The following is a 19,667-nucleotide window of genomic DNA, read 5'->3' as shown; positions in this document are numbered from 1 at the left end:
TAAAATATATATATATATATATATGTATATATATATATATATATATATATATATTGAATGTTGGTCCTTCCAAAAATCCCACACAAGGCTGGTTTGGAGGAAAGAACTCAGTCAGATTAGAAGGAGATCAGGGAAGGTGGTACTGAGTGGACAAAGGATTCATTAACATAGGAGGCTGATCTCTCTCTGATGGGGGCAGGTCTCCACACCCTGGAGGGCAGGATGTATTGTCATTGTAAATCCAGTGGATGCACCAGTGGCTCCTGGCAGTTTGGTTTCAATGGACAGATGTGGCTCCGCTTTGAGGTACATCCTGAGTCCAACTGCATGAAAGAAAAGTGGGAAAACGACAGGGAGGTGACCAAGTTCTTACAGGAGACCTCAATGGGTGACTGTAGAACCTGGCTTCAGAACTTCTTAAAGAATGGGAGGCAGAGCTGGAACCAATAGGAAAGTGGCAGGAGGAGGAGGAAGTGGGAGCTACCTGCACATAAGATGCTGCTGCCTGTAAGTATGTATGTGTGACCCATCATCCACCCTGAGTCAGACCTGGATTAACAGCCAAAGGTATAGTCTTCCCATCTTTTCCCTTCTCACCTCCTAATGCCTCTTCCTCAATGCTCATGCTTTGGTCTGGCATTTGGTGGTCTGTTTTTGGAAATTCTTGTGAATCACTTCACATGACAGCTCCTGAGACCCTTCTCCACCACCATCCTCATGGGTCATTCTGCTGGGTAACCAGCACGCTGGCTTCATACTAGAGGTCCTAAGCATAGACGTTAACTAGTGAGATCAAAATAAACACACATAAACTCAATTTACCTTTTTCTTGACCAGGTCAGAGACGGCCCTCCCTGGCTCCTGCCTTGAGCCACCTGGTGGGGTAGCGAGGTTTACATAAGAAACTAGCAGGAGAGAGGGAGGGCACGCCAGAGAGTGGCCTTTTATTGGGGAACAAGAAATTCAGGGGAAAATTCCATCCAATGAAGGTTGAGGGGGACAGCATTCCTAGGTCAGGGTCAGTGATTGGTCTCAGGGTCAATGGTCAGTCACACTCCCACACAGACGGGCTCTCGCACCTAAAAAGGGTGGGGATTAGTTCTGACACAGTTTGGCCAGAACGCCTCACACCCAGTCAGGGAGGTGCCCAATCACGTGCGAGACCGGCTTCCTACAGGTCACCTCATATTTTGCCACCAGGAAGGATGAGTTGTATTGTCACCCAGGCTTCTCCCATTAGCTATATGAACTCTTTAAGGTCAGGACCCTTCTCCTGTCTGCCTCCTCCTCATGACCTGTCACAGTAGCTGCCACATCACAGAGGTCTAGGAACTATCTGCCTGCCTGAATGACGTGGGACACCAGGAGCTGAGCAGGCATCTCCTCAGATTTTGCTTGAACAAGAGCTAACGCTCTTGGGCTGGGGATGTGGCTCAAGCGGTAGTGCACTCGCCTGGCAGGCATGCGGCCCGGGTTCGATTCTCAGCACCACATACAAAGATGTTGTGTCGGCCGAAAACTAAATATTAAAAAAAAAAAAAAAAGGGCTAAGGCTCTTGTGTTTCCACTTCAGGACCTTCAAGTGCCATCATAGACAGAGTCTCCTAGGAGTCCACCACCAGCACGCTGATTCCCTCGGCTCTGCTCTGGATCCTCACCTGCTTCATCCACCTAGGCCTCCAGATCTTCCTGACAGGTGCTGTGGGCAGAATGGACAGAGAGACATGGGGCAGTTGTGTGAGCAATGAGGACAGGAAAGTGAATTCCCAAGGTCCCAGTCTGCACTTTGATTGGTCCTTCAGGCCTCCAGTCACTGGTAGCAATAGCTTGGCCATTCTGAGCCCTGAGTTCTGAGAAATCCTCCCTGTCAGGGCCCATGGGAAAGAGGAGGGGCCATACCAAGGCAGCCTGTGGATTCTAAAGGGTTTTAGCTGATGCAGGTCTGATTCAGACCAGATTTCTATAAGAGAGGGACACAGTGGGGCATGGTGTGGAGATAACAGGAACACAGGAAGGAAATACCCAATCCTGGAAGATGGCAGCATGGTAGCTCCATTCAATGTGTACAGAGAAAGGGACTTGATACCCACAGTCAAAAGAGAGGTTCTTGGTCTGGGGCTCAGCGGTAGTGTGCTTGCCTGGCATGTGTGAGGCACTGGGTTTGATTCTCAGCACCACATATAAATAAATAAAGGTCTATCAACAACTAAAAAGATATTTTTTTAAAAAAGGGGGGTGGTGGTTCTTAGGGCTAATCTCAGGATAGGGAACAGAGAAGGCCTTTCCCAGCCCAACTTGGAAGGCTAGATGGAGTTCAGGACCGCATGCTCATTTCCAGAAACTCAATTGAAACTGAGAGTAGAGTCTGTTCAGGATGAAGGCAGAGGATGCCAGCTCTCTGGGGACTCCTAGGACTCCAGGCTTGGCCTTTGGCTGTGGCCCTGGAACCCAGCCTCCTGCAGACTCCAGATCCTGAGCCAGCTCAGCAGCCTCTGCCTTGAGCAGAGCCTCTGCAGAGACTGGTGGGGCTGAGCAGCTGCTGGAGTCTGATGCTCCAGCTGACTTAACCAGAGTGGAGGGAGTAGGCAGGGCCAGTCACTTTTAGAGCTGTGCTGCTCCCAGGTGAGGAGAGGTTGAGGGGGAAGGGGGAAGAAAGATGTCATCTGCAACCAAGGCCCAGGAACCAGGTTCCAGGCTCCTTTCTTTGTTCAGGACTCTCTCCACCCCCAGGTCCTATGGCCCCTCCTATCTGGAGGAGGAGCAGGCTCCCAGTCAGGGAGCAGATCCAGTCATTGCAGCTTCAGTCCTGAGACACCAAGGCCTACAGCAGGGCTGGGGCTGACTCTGGCCTGTGAGAAAGAAGGGAGGAGGGTGGTAGAGGCTGCAGGACCCTTGGGTTGAGGGTGGAGGGGAACACATGACCCAAGGTGAGCATGGCTCTGAGATGGGAATGACTGATAGGGGGACCAGGAGATGTAGGATTTCTTCAGAGAGATGAAGTAACATCTGTTTCTTTTTTAAAGGTTAAAGATGCTCCAAAGAAGCTTCTGAAAATGTGATTCAGTTAAATAACTGTTCTTACTGGTCTTCTGTCAATCAACTACTTGCTATTCCTCCAGCACATCACATGTCCCTCCAGCATGTCACACCTTCTAACATAGCCTACAGCTCTCCCACTCACTTCGCACATGGTCAAGGGAGTGGGTTGTTTATGAAATAAAAACTCTGAGAGTATATATCAAGAAATAAAGGCAAAAAGGCAAGCATTATATTTTTTCAAAGCAGGAGCATGACTGAGCCAACCAGATGGGCCTGACTTGTAACAAAGAATAAGCATGCACTTGCTATATTTATAGCAGTACAGACCAAAGTCAATTTTAGGACTTGTTTGTCCCCTAGGTAATAGCCCTATTACCTTAAATTAACTTATGTTTTATATTAAAATTAGTACTTGTATAAAGCATTGATAAACAATAGTTGTAAAGTTTATAAGGAAAACACAATATATAATTAACTAGAGTAAAAACATTAAATTTTTAATACCTATAAATTAAGGAACATAATTTTGCATAATTTTAAATCTTTCTTTAGTTACATATAGTAATTTTTGTTTACCTTTGGAACATAATAACTTGTATAACAAAAATTTATCTTTTGGGGATGGGGTTGTAGCTCGGTGGTAGAGCACTTGCCTTGTATGCATGAGGCCCTGGGTTCCATCCTTGGCACCACATTAAAAAAATAAATAAATAATAAAGATGTTGTGTCCATCTACAACTAAAACAATATTTTTAAAAAATTATCTTTTAAACTTAATTTTAAATTAACTTGAAGGATTATCTTAACCTGGATTGAGACGAGAGGCAGAGTTTTAACTTAAGGGGTGGCCTCTACAAGGACACAGAATATTCAAACAGGCACTTTTTATAATGAGAAATACATATGTTCAGTGAGCACAGGAAAAATATCTTCCACCTATTAATAATAAAAAGCAGGAAGTAAATGAATGAATAGCTTTTTACCTACCAAATTAGGAAAAGTTTTCATTATCATCAAATCTAGTGTTGATCCAAGTATGGGGAGTTAATACTTTCAAATAATGCTGGGTAGAATGTACATTTGTAGTAGCTTTCAGGACAGTAATTTAATAAGATATTCAAAAGTCTTAGAATTTATATGCCATTGATGTAGCAATCACATTTCAAGAGTAAAATAATTTTAGTTTGATGGGATAGTGTTGTAGCAAGAACTGTTTTGTCCAGTGACAAATATCCCCTGGCCAAATGGAGTCTCCTATCAGATCTTAAAAGAGGAGACTCTTCTGTCCCAGGACACAAACTGACAGTGCTGGGACCTACTACCACATCCTTTGTAGCCAGCAGCCTCCACCCCTAAGTGCAAAGAGGGTAGAAAGGCAGGACAGAGGCCGAGTTCTCCTTGTCCATTTTTCTACAGCCCAGGAAGCTTTTCTGGGATACCCCCCGGCCCCCCGGCTTAGGGCTGGTGTCCTTGAGCCTTGCTGACTGGGGCCAGGATGATAGTCATTCCATAGCTTGCCATGCAGAGCTAAAAAGAAAAGTACCTGTACAATGCACAGGTCTGGGAGGATCTTCAAAATGTGTTATTTTAAGATATAAACTGACAGCAGCAGAATGTATACGGGCTCATATTTGCTTTAAAAATAAACATTAATACATAAACCCAGCTCTCCTTTTCATAGGGAGAACAGTGTTCCCATAACATTCTAAGTTTGCCTGTCCATGTGCAAAAAAATAAATGTATTTGAAAAGGCACAAATATTAGTCCCTTGATCCTCAAGTGTCCAACAATCAACAATTAGAACAATAACACGGTCCCAGCTCTGAAGCTTGAAGGAGTCACTGGCTTTGGTAGCAAAGAGGCAGAGTGAGCAGGACAAGATTAAGCGACTAAGTGACTAAACGGGGCCCACTTCTCTACCCCAGGTCACCTGGGCCAGGTTCCAGGCTCCAAGCGGGTGCCTGCTCCTCACCCACAACCCCACTGAGTACAGCAACAGTTGCCTGACAGGATGTTACCACAAGACACAAAACTGCCCTGCTTTTTTAAACACATGTTTAAGATGAAGAGAAAAGGCAGCATGGGGCTGGAGTTATGGCCAAGTGGTACAGTGGTCACCTAGCACATGTGAGGCCCTGGGTTCGATCCTCAGCACCACATAAAAATAATAAAATAATAAAGGTATTGTATCTATCTACAACTAAAAAAGTTTTTAAAAAGCAGCAAAACTCAGTGGGAAAAAAAGACTTGCAAAACATGTTTTGAATAAAACCATTTTTATGGAAAAGAAAAGGGCAGAGGCTAGAAACTCAGAGGGAGAAACCAAGGGAAAGCAGCCTCAGTTGCATAAATGACAAGTCTGAAAGTTATCATCAAAGCACTAGAACTATTTGCATGTACCTGTGCCCAGCAGCCTTGCCCTGTAACCCCTGCGTCCTGCGCCGCACCCCACCCACTGTCCCATCATTTACTAATCACTAAGCAAGTCTATTGTCAACTGCTTTGGGAAAGCAGGCTTCCTTTTGATAGCTATGGACAACCAAGTATATTGTTACAGTTGTGTTTAAGTGCTTCCTTCTGTGGAACTACCTAATGTACTATATAGGCATCTGTTCAATTTTTGGAATTTTCATATGCCCAAGTTGGGATGTCCATTCCTCTTTATGCCCATGTCAGCTACAGTTACAACTAATAATAGTTTCTAATTTTTTTTCTTTTCTCCCTTCCTACACTCCCTTCCAGTGCTGAGAATCAAACTCAAGGCTAAGCAATTACTGTGCCCCACCATCCTTGAGCTCCCCACCTCCAAGCCCAGAAGTTCTAATTTTCTAAACCTGAAGTGCTAAGATCAAGATGGAGAGCAGCAGTTAATGGAAACTTCTGTTATCTGGGAGGCTTTATTTCCATAGATTTACATTATTTTTTAACCCTCAGGCACTTTATTGTATTATAAAATGTCTATGCACAAAGATCTTTATTTGTTCCTTTAGAATATGTTAACTGGGAAAAAAGAGTACATACCAGAACATAAACCCTTGTCATATAAACAAATAGTGATTCACAATTTAACAACCATGAATAGAATTTCATATTCATGAGCTCTTTTTCTGGGAAATTGCCAATCTTTGAGGATTAAAATTGGTTTAATGAAATAACGTAATATATAATATAATATCAATGAATATTGACTGCAGTCACTGTGTATATACTGCCACAAACTTAATTCATCTCCAGAGCATCTCTCCACTAAGTACTATGAAAGCCTAGAATCTTGAAGGCTAGAAACTTAGGCATTTTCTCATTCATCAAACACTGGAAGGCTAAGAACACTTTGCATTTTATAAGAAGCCACAGCAAAAGTAAAGATTTTACTTTTGTTGTTTTTGTTTTATTATTGTGACCCTTTAAGCTTTGTAACAACAATCCACCTGAGGGTAACAAAACTACACAATTGCTCTCAGGTAACTGAAGATTGAATTAAAACCTTTTTTCACTGTTTTTTCATGGAAGACAAATGTCCTGCTACTTTCACTACCAGACCTATGCAGTCAGACTTTTTCTCACCCCATGAAAAACCAGGCTACAAAACCTTCCTTCTCTCAACCTCATTCTTTGACTCTAGCGCCCTCTGGTGCTCCTTTTGATTTTAGCAATCAAAGTCGTTTCAAATGCTTCAAAATGGAAGTTTTAACATGTTTCTCTCAGGCAACATCTAAAAATAAATTAAAATTGTAGGGCTTTAAAAAATACAGCTGAATATCCTTTGTCTTAAATTCTGGGTGCCAGAAGCATTTCAGATTTTGTATTTGTTTAGACTTTTATTCAAAATGAGAGCTTGGGGCTGGGACCCAAGTCTAAACACCAAGTGCATGTGTTTCATATACGCTTTATATGCATGGCCTAAGCATGGCTTTATAAAATATTTTAATGAGTCTTCATTTTGGTTGCAACCCATCACAGGAGGCCCGGTGTGGAATTTTCCACTTGTGGCTCAAGCACTCCCCGCTGCTGACCAGAAAATGCTGAGTAAACATCTCTTCCAGTAAACATCTCTTCCCGAAAGGACATGGAGACTGTCAGCTCAGGCATTCACCTTACAGATTATTGAGGACAACTTCCTCATCTGAAAGACCAAGAAATCAAGACCCAAAGAGGCCAAGGCACAGCGACCGGGGCTGGACCCACTCCCAGCGAGCAGTGCTGTGCTCGCGAGCTCCCTCCTCACTTCGCAGGCCTGGTGGCAGTAGGAGAAGGCTGCCACAGTGGCTGCTGGGGATCAGAGAGGGCAGCGGATCTGTACCTGGAGTAGATCAGCATACTGTCCTGGTCCTGGACTTCCTGGATCACCAGGGGCAGCCGAGTTGTCTTCATCAAGGAGGAGGCCCAGATCACCACCTGGCTGCACCCCATCACCAGCGAGGCTGTGGTCACTGGACACTGGTGATAGAGCACAGATTGCCTACTGGCTGGGAAGAAGCATATATTTTTTTTGTGTGTGTGGGGGGGGGCAGATCGTAGGAATTGACCTGAGGGGCACTAGACACTGAGCCACATCCCCAGCCCTATAGTATTTTATTTAGAGACAGGATCTCACTGAGTTGCTGAGGGACTCGTTTTTTGCTGAGGCTAGATTTGAACTCCTGATCTTCCTGTCTCAGTCTCCCCAGGCGCTGGGATTAAAGGCGTCTGCTTTTGAACCCCCAAGGCAAAGAAAAGGCCACTGACTCCAATTTTAAATCAAATTAAAGCAAGCTTGTATTTGTGTACACAAAGCAGCTGTCTCTCCTAACACCGGCTAGAGACCAGTCCCCAGTTCTCCAGGAACAAGGTTTTATAGCACAAAAAGTTGCAAAGGGGGATGTCTTGAGAACTTACAGCTAACAGGATTTTAACAAGCATAATACGAAGACAGATATATCTACATGGCATGATATTTCAAGGTAGGGAGTAAATTCAGATCCCAACATCAGAATTTATGAGGCACCACTGAGAGAGGGTTGTTATTTGATGAGTTCAAGTCACAGGCAGGAATTCCAAACAAGTTTAAAAATCACAATAATTTAATTTATAGTAATTAAAACAGAAATTAACTTTTTATGACTTTGTGATGAGATGGCTCCCAATCTTAAAATGGAATTAGGCTGGGTTCATCACCGCCACTGCGCCTGGCTGAGGAAGCATATACTTTCAAATGTGCAAGATCCTATCTAAAGACTAACCCAGACTTGCTCTCTGAAGAAGAAAGAAATGCAAGCAAATGAGCAGAAGCCCTCGAGGTCTCTTGAGGTCTAAGCTCCCAACTGGGGCACTGTCACTTCTACCACTTTCCCTTGGCTGAAGGTAGTCATGAGGTCAGCTCAGATTCACAGACTGGATTCATAGATTGCTTTTTTTAATGGAAGAGGTTGCAAACTCACATTGGAAAAGGTTGTAGATTCAAGGAGTAAATGAAAATTAGGGATTTTTTTTTTTTTTTTGTAATCCATATAGTATGTGTTGAAAAGATTACTGAACCCAGCTGAAGTTTGATTCCTCCATCTCAGATAACAGGATTGCACTTGGTCACAGGCACAGCACTGATCATATATAAAAAATTAAGTGGACGCATATAAAGATTCTTTTTTTTAACTTTTTTTTTTTTTTTTTTTTGGTACCAGGATTTGAATCCAGGGGCACAAAACCATGGAGCCACACCTCCATCCCTTTTTAATTTTTTTTGAAACAGTTTCTCTCTAAGTTGCTTAGGGCCTTTAGAAGTTGGCCTTTAACACTCAACCGTCCTGCCTTAGCCTACCGAGGCTACGCCACTGTGCCTGGCTAAAGCAGACAATTCTTAACTCCTGTAAAATAAAGTTATTGATTGATTGATTGATTTTTAGGCATGTGTGGGTTTTTGGCTTTGTTTGTTTTGGGTTTTGTGAGGGTTTTGTTGTTTTGTTTTGGTTTTGGTTTTGGTGCTGGGGATTGAATCCAGAGGCACTTTACCACTGAAATACACCTTCTATTTTATTTTATTTATTTATGTGTTTAATTTTGAGACAGAGTCTCACTATGTTGCTTAGGGCCTTGTTCCTAAGGCTTGTCTTGAACTTGTGATCCTCCTGACTCAGCCTTCCCAGTCACTGGGATTACAGGCGGGTGCCACTGCAACCCAGCTATTTATTTATTTTTGATTCTGTGTTTAGTTGGTTTGAGATCCTGTCAGTTAGTTAAGGCTCACAGTGGATCTGAGGGCTTCTATTTTGGGGGTGAAGGTAAGTTTCAGTTTGTTTCTGAAAAGGCTTTTAAGATGACCTCCCTGTTCTGGAGATAAGAAAAAAAAATCTGTTATGTGTTCAGTACAGACAGAACCATTAAAGGCCTAACTGCACAGCACATGAACAAGGTGCTAGAGAGACCAAGGATCTCTGAAATGGCAGAAGGACAATAAGTCACTTCATTCACATGGATTCCGCTTATGCTCAGTGTGAGGCTAATTCAAGTTGGGATTATAAGAACTTCCTGGGGAAACCCTCCACCACCACTTCCTATCTGCAGATGATTGAATCTGTGGATGCTGAACCTACACATATGCAGGACTGACTATATGCTCATATAACAGCTTTGTATTTGCACTGTAGTTTTTTTCAGAATATTTGAAATATCTTTTTTCATTAGAAATGACATTTGTAAACTATTTAAAGATATGAAATATTAATGATATATGCACATTCTAAAGAATAATGACTTAGCATATGTAATGGTGTTTATTTAGTACTAAGTCAAATCTAAAATGCAAAGATCAAGATTTTCAGATCAATATTTTCTGGGTTTTGTTTTTCATAAAGCTTTTTCCATTAGTACTAACAATAGATATTTTAAATGTAAGTATTGTAATTTCTTACTTGTTGCTGTTAGTCATTTTTTTTAAATTTTGGGTTTTTTTTTTTTTTTTAGTTGTCAATGGACCTTTATTTTATTTATTTATATGTGGTGCTGATGATCAAACCCAGTGCCTCACATGTGCTAGGCAAGTGCTCTACTACTGAACCACAACCCGAGCCCCTATATATATATATATATATATATATATATATATATATATATATATATATTTTTTTTTTTTTTTTAATGTGGTATTGAGGATTGAACCCAGGGCCTCGCATGCGCTAGGCAAGCTCTATACCGCTGAGCCACAATCCCAGCCCCCCAGCCCCACTCTTAGTCAAATGTGTGAGGTACCAGAGCAAAATTTCATAATCTTTAAGCCATAAACTGGCTACTAGGCAGAAAAATAGGAAAAACGGTGGTGGAAGATTTATAAATTCTCACCTAGAAATGATTTTAGGAAAAGCATTTTACTATCAGCTCATAAATAGGTACTCTTGAAAAAGAAGAATTAGTACCAGTTACTTTCTTGCCTTTCACCCTTTGGTCAGACTTGGTCAATGAGAGGAGCAAGACAAGTCAGTCTGCATAATTGAAACTGTCTTCTTCTGCAATGCAGGTCAGGTTTTTTCATTTGTTTTTGGGTTTTGTGCTGGGGATCAAACCTGTTCCCTGGCTCTGTTAGTCAGCTTTCCATCTTTCCATCACTGAGACAAAATATTTAAGAGAATCAATTTATTGGGCTTCCAGTTTTGAAAGTTTTGTCACTTTTAGGACTGTGGGACAAGGCAGCATATTATGGTGGGAATACAGAACTTCAAATAGCACCCCCATGTCATCTGCCTAACACCTCACCCCCGCCACTCCCAAACACACACACACACACACACACAAACACACACACACGTCTTAGAGTTTCCACAAGTCCTAATAGTGCTAAACTATGACCAAGCCTTTAATCCATGGGCTTTGGGGTACATTCTAGATCCAAACTATAGTACTAGTGCATGCTAGGCCAGTGCTGGGCCACTGAGCTGTACTTACAGCCCCCAAGTCAACTAGAAATAGTCTCACTTCTGAATCAAACAATATTTTTTATTATACTGCTTACATATGATGGTAAGAATTTTTTTAAAAAAAACTTTTGGTATTTATTTTATTTCATTATGAAAATTTAATTCTGTACCAAATGAATATAACACTTATCAGACATAAAAGAAAAATGAGTAACCACTGCATATGATACTTTAAAAATATAGGACATATTTCTCTATAGAAATTTCTCTAAAAAAGGTATCTAGGAGTGTGATTGAAGTTGTAAAGTATGTGCATTTCACCTTTATTGAAAAAATCTAAATTGTTTTCCAAAGTAGATTTATTAGTGGCATTTGCTTCTGTATTATATGAGTCTGTGTAGTTCCATATCTTTGTCAGCACTTAATAGTGTCCAAATTTTGCATTTTTTGCCAATCTCGTGGTTCTCAATTTATTCTCCTTGTGGTTTTGTCTTTTAATAGAAAAACAAAAGACCCAAAGAAAATTAAGTGAATTGTCAAGATGATATGAGTTGGGGAAAAAAAAAAAAGATGATATGAGTTGGTTTTGCAACGTAGATCTTCTGCAACTCCTAACAAATAGAGCTTCAGTTTACTTCTGAAATCATGAGCCAGTCACTATACTTAGACTACTGCATGCATTATTTTAATTGAGTCTCACAACAGTACTTCAACCTATTTTAGAGATAGGAAAATAAAACATCTGGGAGAGAGGTTGAGGAAAAATGGGTATCCACATAACACAAACACAGGTTTTGAACATCAGGGTGAATCTGGAACCCATGCTTGAAATTACTGCCTTTATGGTAACTGTGTATGGAGATATACAGGTAAAGGTGTATGGATATACTGTACTCAGGTATGTATCATAAATCAGTGAGCAAGATATAATATTATTTTTGCAGATTTTCAAACAAACTAATGGCATTTCAACTGTAGAGTGAATGGGGGGAATAGGAGTATGACATCCATTGTTTCTTCTTTCTATTGTAACTTCCACAGAAACCATAAAAGCTAAACACTACATTTCCCAGACTCCTTCGAAACCTAACTCCTGGAGGTGCTTTGGATTCTGTGAATCAAATGTGGCAGAACTGGAACAGAGGCCAGACATCTGTTGTTCCTGCTGCCACACTGGTTGTGAAGACCTGTGGTTTATTTGCTGTACCTTTAACAGAGGTCCGAGGGTGTGGTCACTGGCTTGGAAGAATTGACAGCAGGGCCTGTGGCATCCACTCTGAAAGTATAGATGCTTACAGGCATAGTGTGATTCTGGAGCCACCAGTAACACTATGGCTATTGTGGTAAATTATTAATTATAGTGATTTTCTAACCTCACTTAATGGCTTCCTACTTGTGATAAAGTGATGTGGTGATGAGATTAGCAGTCTTGTGATCACAAAAGGAGCCCTTCCTTTAGTGACTCATGCAGGTTTGGATAGCTTTCTAATTCAAAGCAAGAATTATTGAAGTCCAGGACCTGCCAAAAGCAGGGACCCTGATAAATTCCCTGCCCTTTGTGGAGTGATCCTGAAGGACTGGACCCTCAGAGGAAGGGTGACCTGGAGGAAAACCAGTCTTCAGACCCACTGCAGTCCAGCCTCAAGGCTTCTGCATGGCCCAAAATATCTTCACTCCTGAAATGGAAATAAGCAGTTCTGGACTTGTCACTACCAAGTGTGATACAAATTAATGAAAGTAATTCTGGAGGAAGGAAATATCCTAAACTTCAAATTCTTTCAATGGCAACTTTTAAAATAACATATCCCACAAAGAGACCATGATAATCAAGCAGATACAACAATATGAATGAGAACCAGCAGAACATACAATAGAAACAGAAAATATACAGAAGATATAGATTAGAATTCTAACAGAAGTCTAGTGCATGTCACAACTTTAATTTAAACCTTTCCAGTAGTGACATTAAACAGGTAAAAATAGTTTGTAAATATTTTCCTTTAACTCAATGTATTTCAACTGATATTTTTACTTAATCCTGATGATTTCAACATGTACTCACCACAGGCCACATCTCCACTTCTTTGCCTCTCAGAGCCCAAGCCATCCTCTTCCCACCAAGGGCTGCCAACAAATGATGACTCCAGCATCTGTGAAAAAATAGGCATTGCTTGCAGTGCACTCGGACTCAGCCATGGAACACTAATGACAGGGACACTACATGTTATAACCAGGAAGATGCATCTTTTTGTCCAGGTATAAGAAAAAATTTGTCCAATTGTAAGAAAGAATTTCTACAAAATAAGAAAGTGAAAAGGTATGGTTCAAATAGTGCTTGGTAAGGAAGTTCTACAAGCCGAATTCATACAGAAGGCAAGCATGTTCCTTTGAGATGAAGATTACTGATATAAAGAAATATGAAATATTCTGACAGTAACAAAAATGGATAGCATCCTTTGAAAGAAGCAATTTTTTTAATATTGTGGGAGGAAAAAAAGAAAATGTCTTATGGATAAAAAGATAGAAAAAAAGAAAATAAAAGTTATTATCTGCTTATTTCAAGGTCAAATTCAATATTTGACATATGCCTAACAAAGTAAAATATTCTCATGAGAAATGCATGTTGGTGGCTTCTCGTTTTATGTTCACACAGCTTTCTTTAGATAAGTAAATATTAATTCACTCTATTTTTAATTCACATCCAGGAGTGCAGGAGTCAGAGGCTTTAATGCTGTTCATCATTGTTGCTGGTGTGACTTGTTTGTTAGTTTGTTGGGGAGGAGGGATCTTAGACAAAAACGCTTTGCAAAAGGAGATCTGAAATACATCACAGTGAATCTCCACATCTGTACAACCACATGCTGGGATTCTAATTAGAATAAGATGTACTCCATGTTTGTATAAATATGTCAAACCATACTCTACTGTCATGTATAACTAAAAAGAACAAATAAAATACATAAATAAGTAGGAAGAAGATTTGAAATAAGTTTGTTTCTAGTAGGAATATTCCCTGTCAACCATTGCTAGGTCATGAGATACTTGACTGCCAGAGCTGAAGAGTGGATTATGCAGTTTCTAGGCAGAAAACCACTCACAAGGCAGTATACATCCAGGCATCCCATGAAGTGGCTCCAGTAATAAGTATTTTTTGCTCATTTGTGCTCTTAAAAGTACAATTCTTCTGACTTTTTACAGAGTGGGTGCCATTCTATATGTGAAATCCAAAATTGATGATTTCTTTTCAAAGGCAAAATGTTACTACACTTCACACAGTCTAAGTCTGATCTCTAAAAATATTTGCATCTATTTGTTATTTATTTATTAAAGTCTGTTAGTCACAAAATATCTCATAACATCTGATGAACTGAGCTGACATTATGACTATTGTTGAAACCTATGATTAATGTGTGCTTCCAATGACTGTAAAGGATTGTATATTTTTAAAATAAATATCATAATTACAATAGGTCTAGAATAACATGGACTGGTTTTATGAAATCTATAAGATCCTGGAAATGAAAATGTACTTAACATATTTCCAGCATTCATTTTCTCTAAAGCTAAAGTGTTTGTTCCTGAAAAAAAATAGGTTTTTTTTTTCTTTTCTGCAAACCTGAAGATACTGCTGCATGGAAATATGATTTTCAAAGTTTACAGGTTGGTAAGATGACTCATGGCGGAAGTGATACCATGCATCCCTTTTTACCTCTGTAGCCCTGGGAATATGCCACATAAACTGAACAAATGCCTACATCTTTCTAACATACTCCCAAAGATAAGGGACTTTAAATACAAAAAGGAGTGTTGTCTTACATTATCTTAATGAATTTGATTTTTATAAAAGGGAAGGGAAGAAGAGACTAGTAGTATCTTAATAAAAGAAAAACAATTAATTAGTCATACATATAAGTGCACCTAAGAAGAAGCAGGGAAAGAATTTAAACCTCCTCACCTCCAAGAGACCATGATCAGCAGCCAAGTAGACTATAAAACTCACCAGATTAAATAAACTCACAGCCTTCTGGCTCCCTTCCCAGATGGCCCTGTGCTGGGAGCCATTAGCCAAGTAGGTATGACAATTTCCTTGCCAGCGTACCCCATGTTGCAGTGACATTGAATGTAGGTGACCTTGTTCAAGGACCAAGGCGGATTAGATACCTTCATGGCGGAAAAAAGATTGCTTTATTGCATCATTCGAAGCCTACTTAATCTTAAAGGCATTACTTAAAAAAAATGGGAAGATAATAAGATAAAAGATATTTAGATAAAGAAGATTAAAAATTTAAAGTGAAAAACTTTAAAGACAGAAGTATAGAAAGTTAAAATGAAAAAAGATAAAGAAGATATAGAAAGATAAAAAAATGTAGGAAGACAAAAATTTTAAACCCACAAAATAGGAAAAAAAAAAAAATAGGAGGAAAAAAGGCAACTAAGGGTAAATATACAAACCTTAGGAAAAAAACTAGAAGATAGAAATAAGATAGAAAATGGTTGAAAATGTCAAGTAAAGGTATTTCAGATAGAAAATGCAAGAAGCTAAGACAACTATTAGATACAGACACATACTTATTAAAGCAAAAAGAGGGAATTGGAAGGGGGTATATATCCCCCAAAGATAAACTTAAAATAACGCTTTTTACTCTATAAACTTTTTAAATTTGGATTCATCAGGACTTAGTGCTGCGGAAAGGCATATGTATCCAAAAAATGTACATAAGCCTAAAGTACTTTGGAAAGATATTCTAACAGGACAATGGAAAGGTCCTGACCCAGTGATTGTCTGGAGTCGGGGGTCTGTTTGTGTTTTTCCACAGGGAGAACAGCAGCCGATTTGGATTCCAGAGAGATTAACTAAAACAATTTCTACAGATCGAAAAGAAGATGATTTGACTCAAATCCATAACAGCTGATATCCAGAACTCCAGCTTGGCCATTCTTACATCTGCGACAGTGATTAACCAGGATGCTTTTTTCAATAGCTATTTTATTATTGCATTTTTCCACATCATAAGGTTCTATTTTTATTTTTTGAGCTCATACAAACCTAGGTTAATGTTTTTCTGATCAGTTTTATTTTTTGACTGTGGAGTTTTTAAACATTGCAATGGAGATTTCACCCAGGTAAAGCTACAAGGCCTTTACTATTTTCTTATGTGTTGTACGTTTGTGTACACTCTTGTGTTTTGTGTTGTATGTCTGTATGTGCGTATGTCCATATTTCTTATATGAGGAGCGCTCATGAAAAAATGGATCCGAATTATTATTTTTTTTTTTTATTCACGTGATTTAAATGGTTTAATTTAAATTAGGTAAACAGCTGTTAAGGATTGTTTTTAAAGTAGGTTAACAGATCTGTTTGTTTACTTTCACCTTTCCTTTTCATTATATTTAATAATTCTTTTCAGGATAATGTCTTTTTAGCATCATTGCCAGAATTCCTATCTTCATCCCAGTGCCGGTGAAGACAAAGATAAAACCAGACTACAGCTTCTATGATAGCTATCACAGTAAACTGTATAAACTGATGCATCAATGAATATAACTCAACAAGTAATGCTCAATCAAGGAGTCAACTTACTTTGGGAGGAAACGGATTTTGGGAGGAAATGGACATATTGATAGATTCCTCTGCTTTGAACTGCTTGCAGAACTTGCCTGGACTATGTAACTATCGTTTGGTGCAGCGAATTGTGGTAATGCTGGCATATCTTTGCTGATGGTGTCACTAGTGATGCAATTTTTATTTCCTTGCCAGCGCACCCCATGTTAATTGTGGTAGTGCTGGCATATCTTTGCTGATGGTGTCACCAGTGATGCAATTTTTCCCAAGGAGCCGTCAATTGGCTTGGTGTCGTGGCATTTCTGTATCCTCCTCCCTTCTGCTAGTGATGGTCTAAAATTTGGGGGCCAATGGCTGTATGCTGGACCGGTAGTCAGTGACGGGTATGATCCAATTGCAGTGGTATCAACCTAAGACAGGAGGCTGACGCCTAAAGGTCAGTTTTCCGATGACGGGTAAGAACCATATGTTGAATTGGACAACCTACCAGGCACGGTCCTTAAGCCACATTGCTTCTTGTTTAATTAATCAGAAGGGGGGAGATGCTGGGAGCCATTAGCCAAGTAGGTATGACAATTTCCTTGCCAGCGTACCCCATGTTGCTGACATTTTGCAGTGACATTGAATGTAGTTGACCTTGCTCAAGGACCAGGGCGGATTAGGGTGTTCCCGGTTTAACATAATCGGGTTTAGGGCGTTCCCAGTTTAGGTTCCAGGTTTAAGGTTTAAGATTATTCCTGCTGGGAATAGGGCGTATCCTGCTGCCAGAGTTCCCCTTGAGTTCTTACGGGATTCAGAGTATATTTTGGAGATAGAAGCCCAGTGGAGGTGAATTTGGGCAGAGAACGTGGATTTGGGCAGAGAACGTGGATTTCCCCAGAACGTGTTTGTATACGGCTGGTGTGAGTTCGGGAATAAAGAGTTGCTGTTTGAATCTACAAGCTGTGTGGTGGCTCGTGATTGTGTGCCCAGCCAGACTGCGGCATTTGTGCCCAGCCAGACTGCGGCAGCCCTGAGAAACAAGTAAAACAAGAAAGAAGCAAGCACAGCAACAGACTCCTGAACAGCCACCCTGGTCACATGAGAACTAAGAAATATTATTTCTAAAGCATTGAAGAAAAGAATTTTATATTCAGTCAAATTCTCATTTAAATAGGAAGGAGTTGGTATTCATTTTCTATTGCAGTCATGACAAATTACCCAAACCTAGCTGCTTATTAAATCGACATACTTATTATCTTATAGTTCTATAGATCAGAAATCTGAGTCTCAACTGATGTCTCAACTTTGGATTTCACAAGGTCAAAATCAAGATTTTGAGGAGCTAAACTCTTATGAGGAAGCTCTTGAAAAGATGTGCTTCCAAGGGCGTTCAGATTGTTGGCAGAATCCACTTCCTTGCTGGCTGTGAGCAGGGCACTCCTTCACTTTAGGAGGCCTCTCTCTGGTCCATACATCTCAGATCCACCAACAGCGCATTTAATCCTTTTCTTGCTGGGAGTCTAAATTTTCCTTCTGCTTCATCCTTCTTGCCTCCAGCCTGAAAAAGTTTCCTCATTTTAAGGGTTCATTAATGGCACTGGGCCCACTCAGGTTACCTGGAAAGATCTTTCTATTGGAGGGTCAACTGATTAATAATTAGAACTACAAAACCCTTCAGAGCAGTGTCTAGATTAGTATTTGAATAACCGAGGGACCGGAACTTGAGAAGAGAGCTTTAGAATTTGTCTGCAAAGTGTGCTAAGAATATTTTGAACATAGAAAGCCTAAAGAATATTTGCCCCTTAAAGATCCAAGTTGGCAATAGAGTAGAGGTAGGAAATCAAGAGGGAGGGAGGAGAAAAGGACATAAGGAACAAAGTCTACCAAATCATGCTATGTTCATACGAATTGTGTGTGTGTGTGTGTGTGTGTGTGTATTCTTCTAATTAGATTAACAACAAAAAAAGAAGGGAGATTAATCAAGTACAGCAAGTGGATCAGGAGGAGGTTTCTGGCTGCCAAACTGAAACCAGATCCCAAAAGGAAATGGAATCAGCTCCAGAGTTGACTGAAAGAGTCGTAGATGGTACTTTCAGAAATAGAAGTCATGGGGCTGGGATTGTGGCTCAGCGTAGAACACTCGCCTAGCATGGGTGGGACCTAGGTTTAATCCTCAGCACCACATAAAAATAAAGGCATTGTGTTGTGTCCATCTACACCTAAAAAATAAATAAAATTTCCTCAAAAGAAATAGACATCATGACATTTTGACTGATGAGTGCTGCACTCCTTTTTTTAAACATTTTCCTGCTTCAATTTCCACTTCTGTCAGTTAGTGCCCTCTGGTGGAAGGAAAGAGGTGAATGAAGAGATTATACAAATGCCCTGCACTTTTGACAAGCTGTTGACTCACAGGGGCTTTCCTAATTTTGTAATTAATTCACCCCTCTCTGATGCCACAGGCCTGAGGCTCAGGTCATGACATGGGACTCTGTATGTAGTTCTTGTGTCTGAACCTCTGAACGGTGATATAAGAGGTGGCAAACCAGGAGCCACTCATCAAGAAACCAGTGGTAGAGCGCCCCTTTTAAAAATTCTTGCTGCAAGCCCGAGCTTGCTGAGAAGGCATTTCCCGCTTGTGGGAACAGTTCCTAAAAAAGTTGCTTTCAGTTTTGCTTTCAGAAAGCTTTTCTCCAAGGTTTTAGGCTCCAGGGGCACAGAATCTACTCAAAACTCTCCTTGATGGCAGGCTACCTAACAACTGCCTTCAACCACGTTGATTTCAGGCGGGACTTTATTAGGGGTCCGGACTTCTTTGGTGTTTTCAGCATGAAAGGGACGAGGCTGAAGGTGGAAATGCAGATGGTTAATCACCCGGGCCCAAGAAGTCCAGAGAGGAGGCAGGGAAGAGGATGAGGCTGGAGGCTCCAACTTTACCCTTTGCTTTGGGTCCACCTTATCCAGGTAACAGCCAGGGCGGCACTGCGAGTGCCACTGCGGGGGTGGGGGGGCTAAAGCCTGCGATAAGAAGGCAGCGGGAGTCGCTGGGGACATGTCCTGCCCTGCGCTGTCACTGGAAGAAGGAATCCAGGCGGGGTCCAGCACCTGGCCACTGATGGCTCTGCCAGGACAGCAGAGGGAAACGAGGGCGCCGGGCACAGGGGCGGAGGGCCTCGGGCTTTAATGGCCCGGTGCCAGGA

The 19,667-nt window shown here is 40.8% G+C and overlaps 2 protein-coding genes and 1 long non-coding RNA gene across 7 annotated transcripts in view; 2 read left to right on the top strand and 1 right to left on the bottom strand.

Moving 5' to 3' along the window:
* LOC107156152 overlaps window positions 1–19,462 on the bottom strand; it is a 27,766-nt gene extending 8,304 nt beyond the window's left edge. Inside the window, exons 1-2 of the long non-coding RNA XR_001505319.2 lie at window positions 19,405–19,462; window positions 12,985–13,072 (exon numbers count right to left, since the gene is read on the bottom strand). This is a non-coding gene — a long non-coding RNA (uncharacterized LOC107156152). The remainder of the gene's footprint in view (window positions 1–12,984; window positions 13,073–19,404) is intronic.
* LOC107152440 (retinoic acid early transcript 1E-like) overlaps window positions 1–19,667 on the top strand; it is a 228,261-nt gene that overhangs the window by 125,348 nt on the left and 83,246 nt on the right. The gene's annotated exons all lie outside the window — the stretch shown is intronic.
* Window positions 1–19,667, top strand: part of LOC107152429 (UL16-binding protein 1-like) — a 75,278-nt gene that overhangs the window by 28,062 nt on the left and 27,549 nt on the right. The window contains exons 3-4 of one of the 5 annotated variants that reach the window (XM_048799755.1): window positions 200–256; window positions 9,174–9,177. The exons of 1 other annotated variant lie outside the window; for it this stretch is intronic. In XM_048799755.1, coding sequence (XP_048655712.1) covers window positions 200–256; window positions 9,174–9,177 — 61 coding nt within the window. Of the gene's footprint in view, window positions 1–199; window positions 482–1,809; window positions 1,964–9,173; window positions 9,178–18,746; window positions 19,432–19,667 lie in introns of those variants that run through there. 3 more of the 5 variants (XM_048799737.1, XM_048799766.1, XM_048799772.1) reach the window with 3 other exon arrangements.

The sequence above is a fragment of the Marmota marmota genome, unplaced genomic scaffold (assembly GCF_001458135.2).
Source record: "Marmota marmota marmota unplaced genomic scaffold, marMar, whole genome shotgun sequence".
In the NCBI taxonomy this organism is placed as follows: domain Eukaryota; kingdom Metazoa; phylum Chordata; class Mammalia; order Rodentia; family Sciuridae; genus Marmota; species Marmota marmota.
This window is presented reverse-complemented; position numbering and strand designations above follow the sequence as displayed.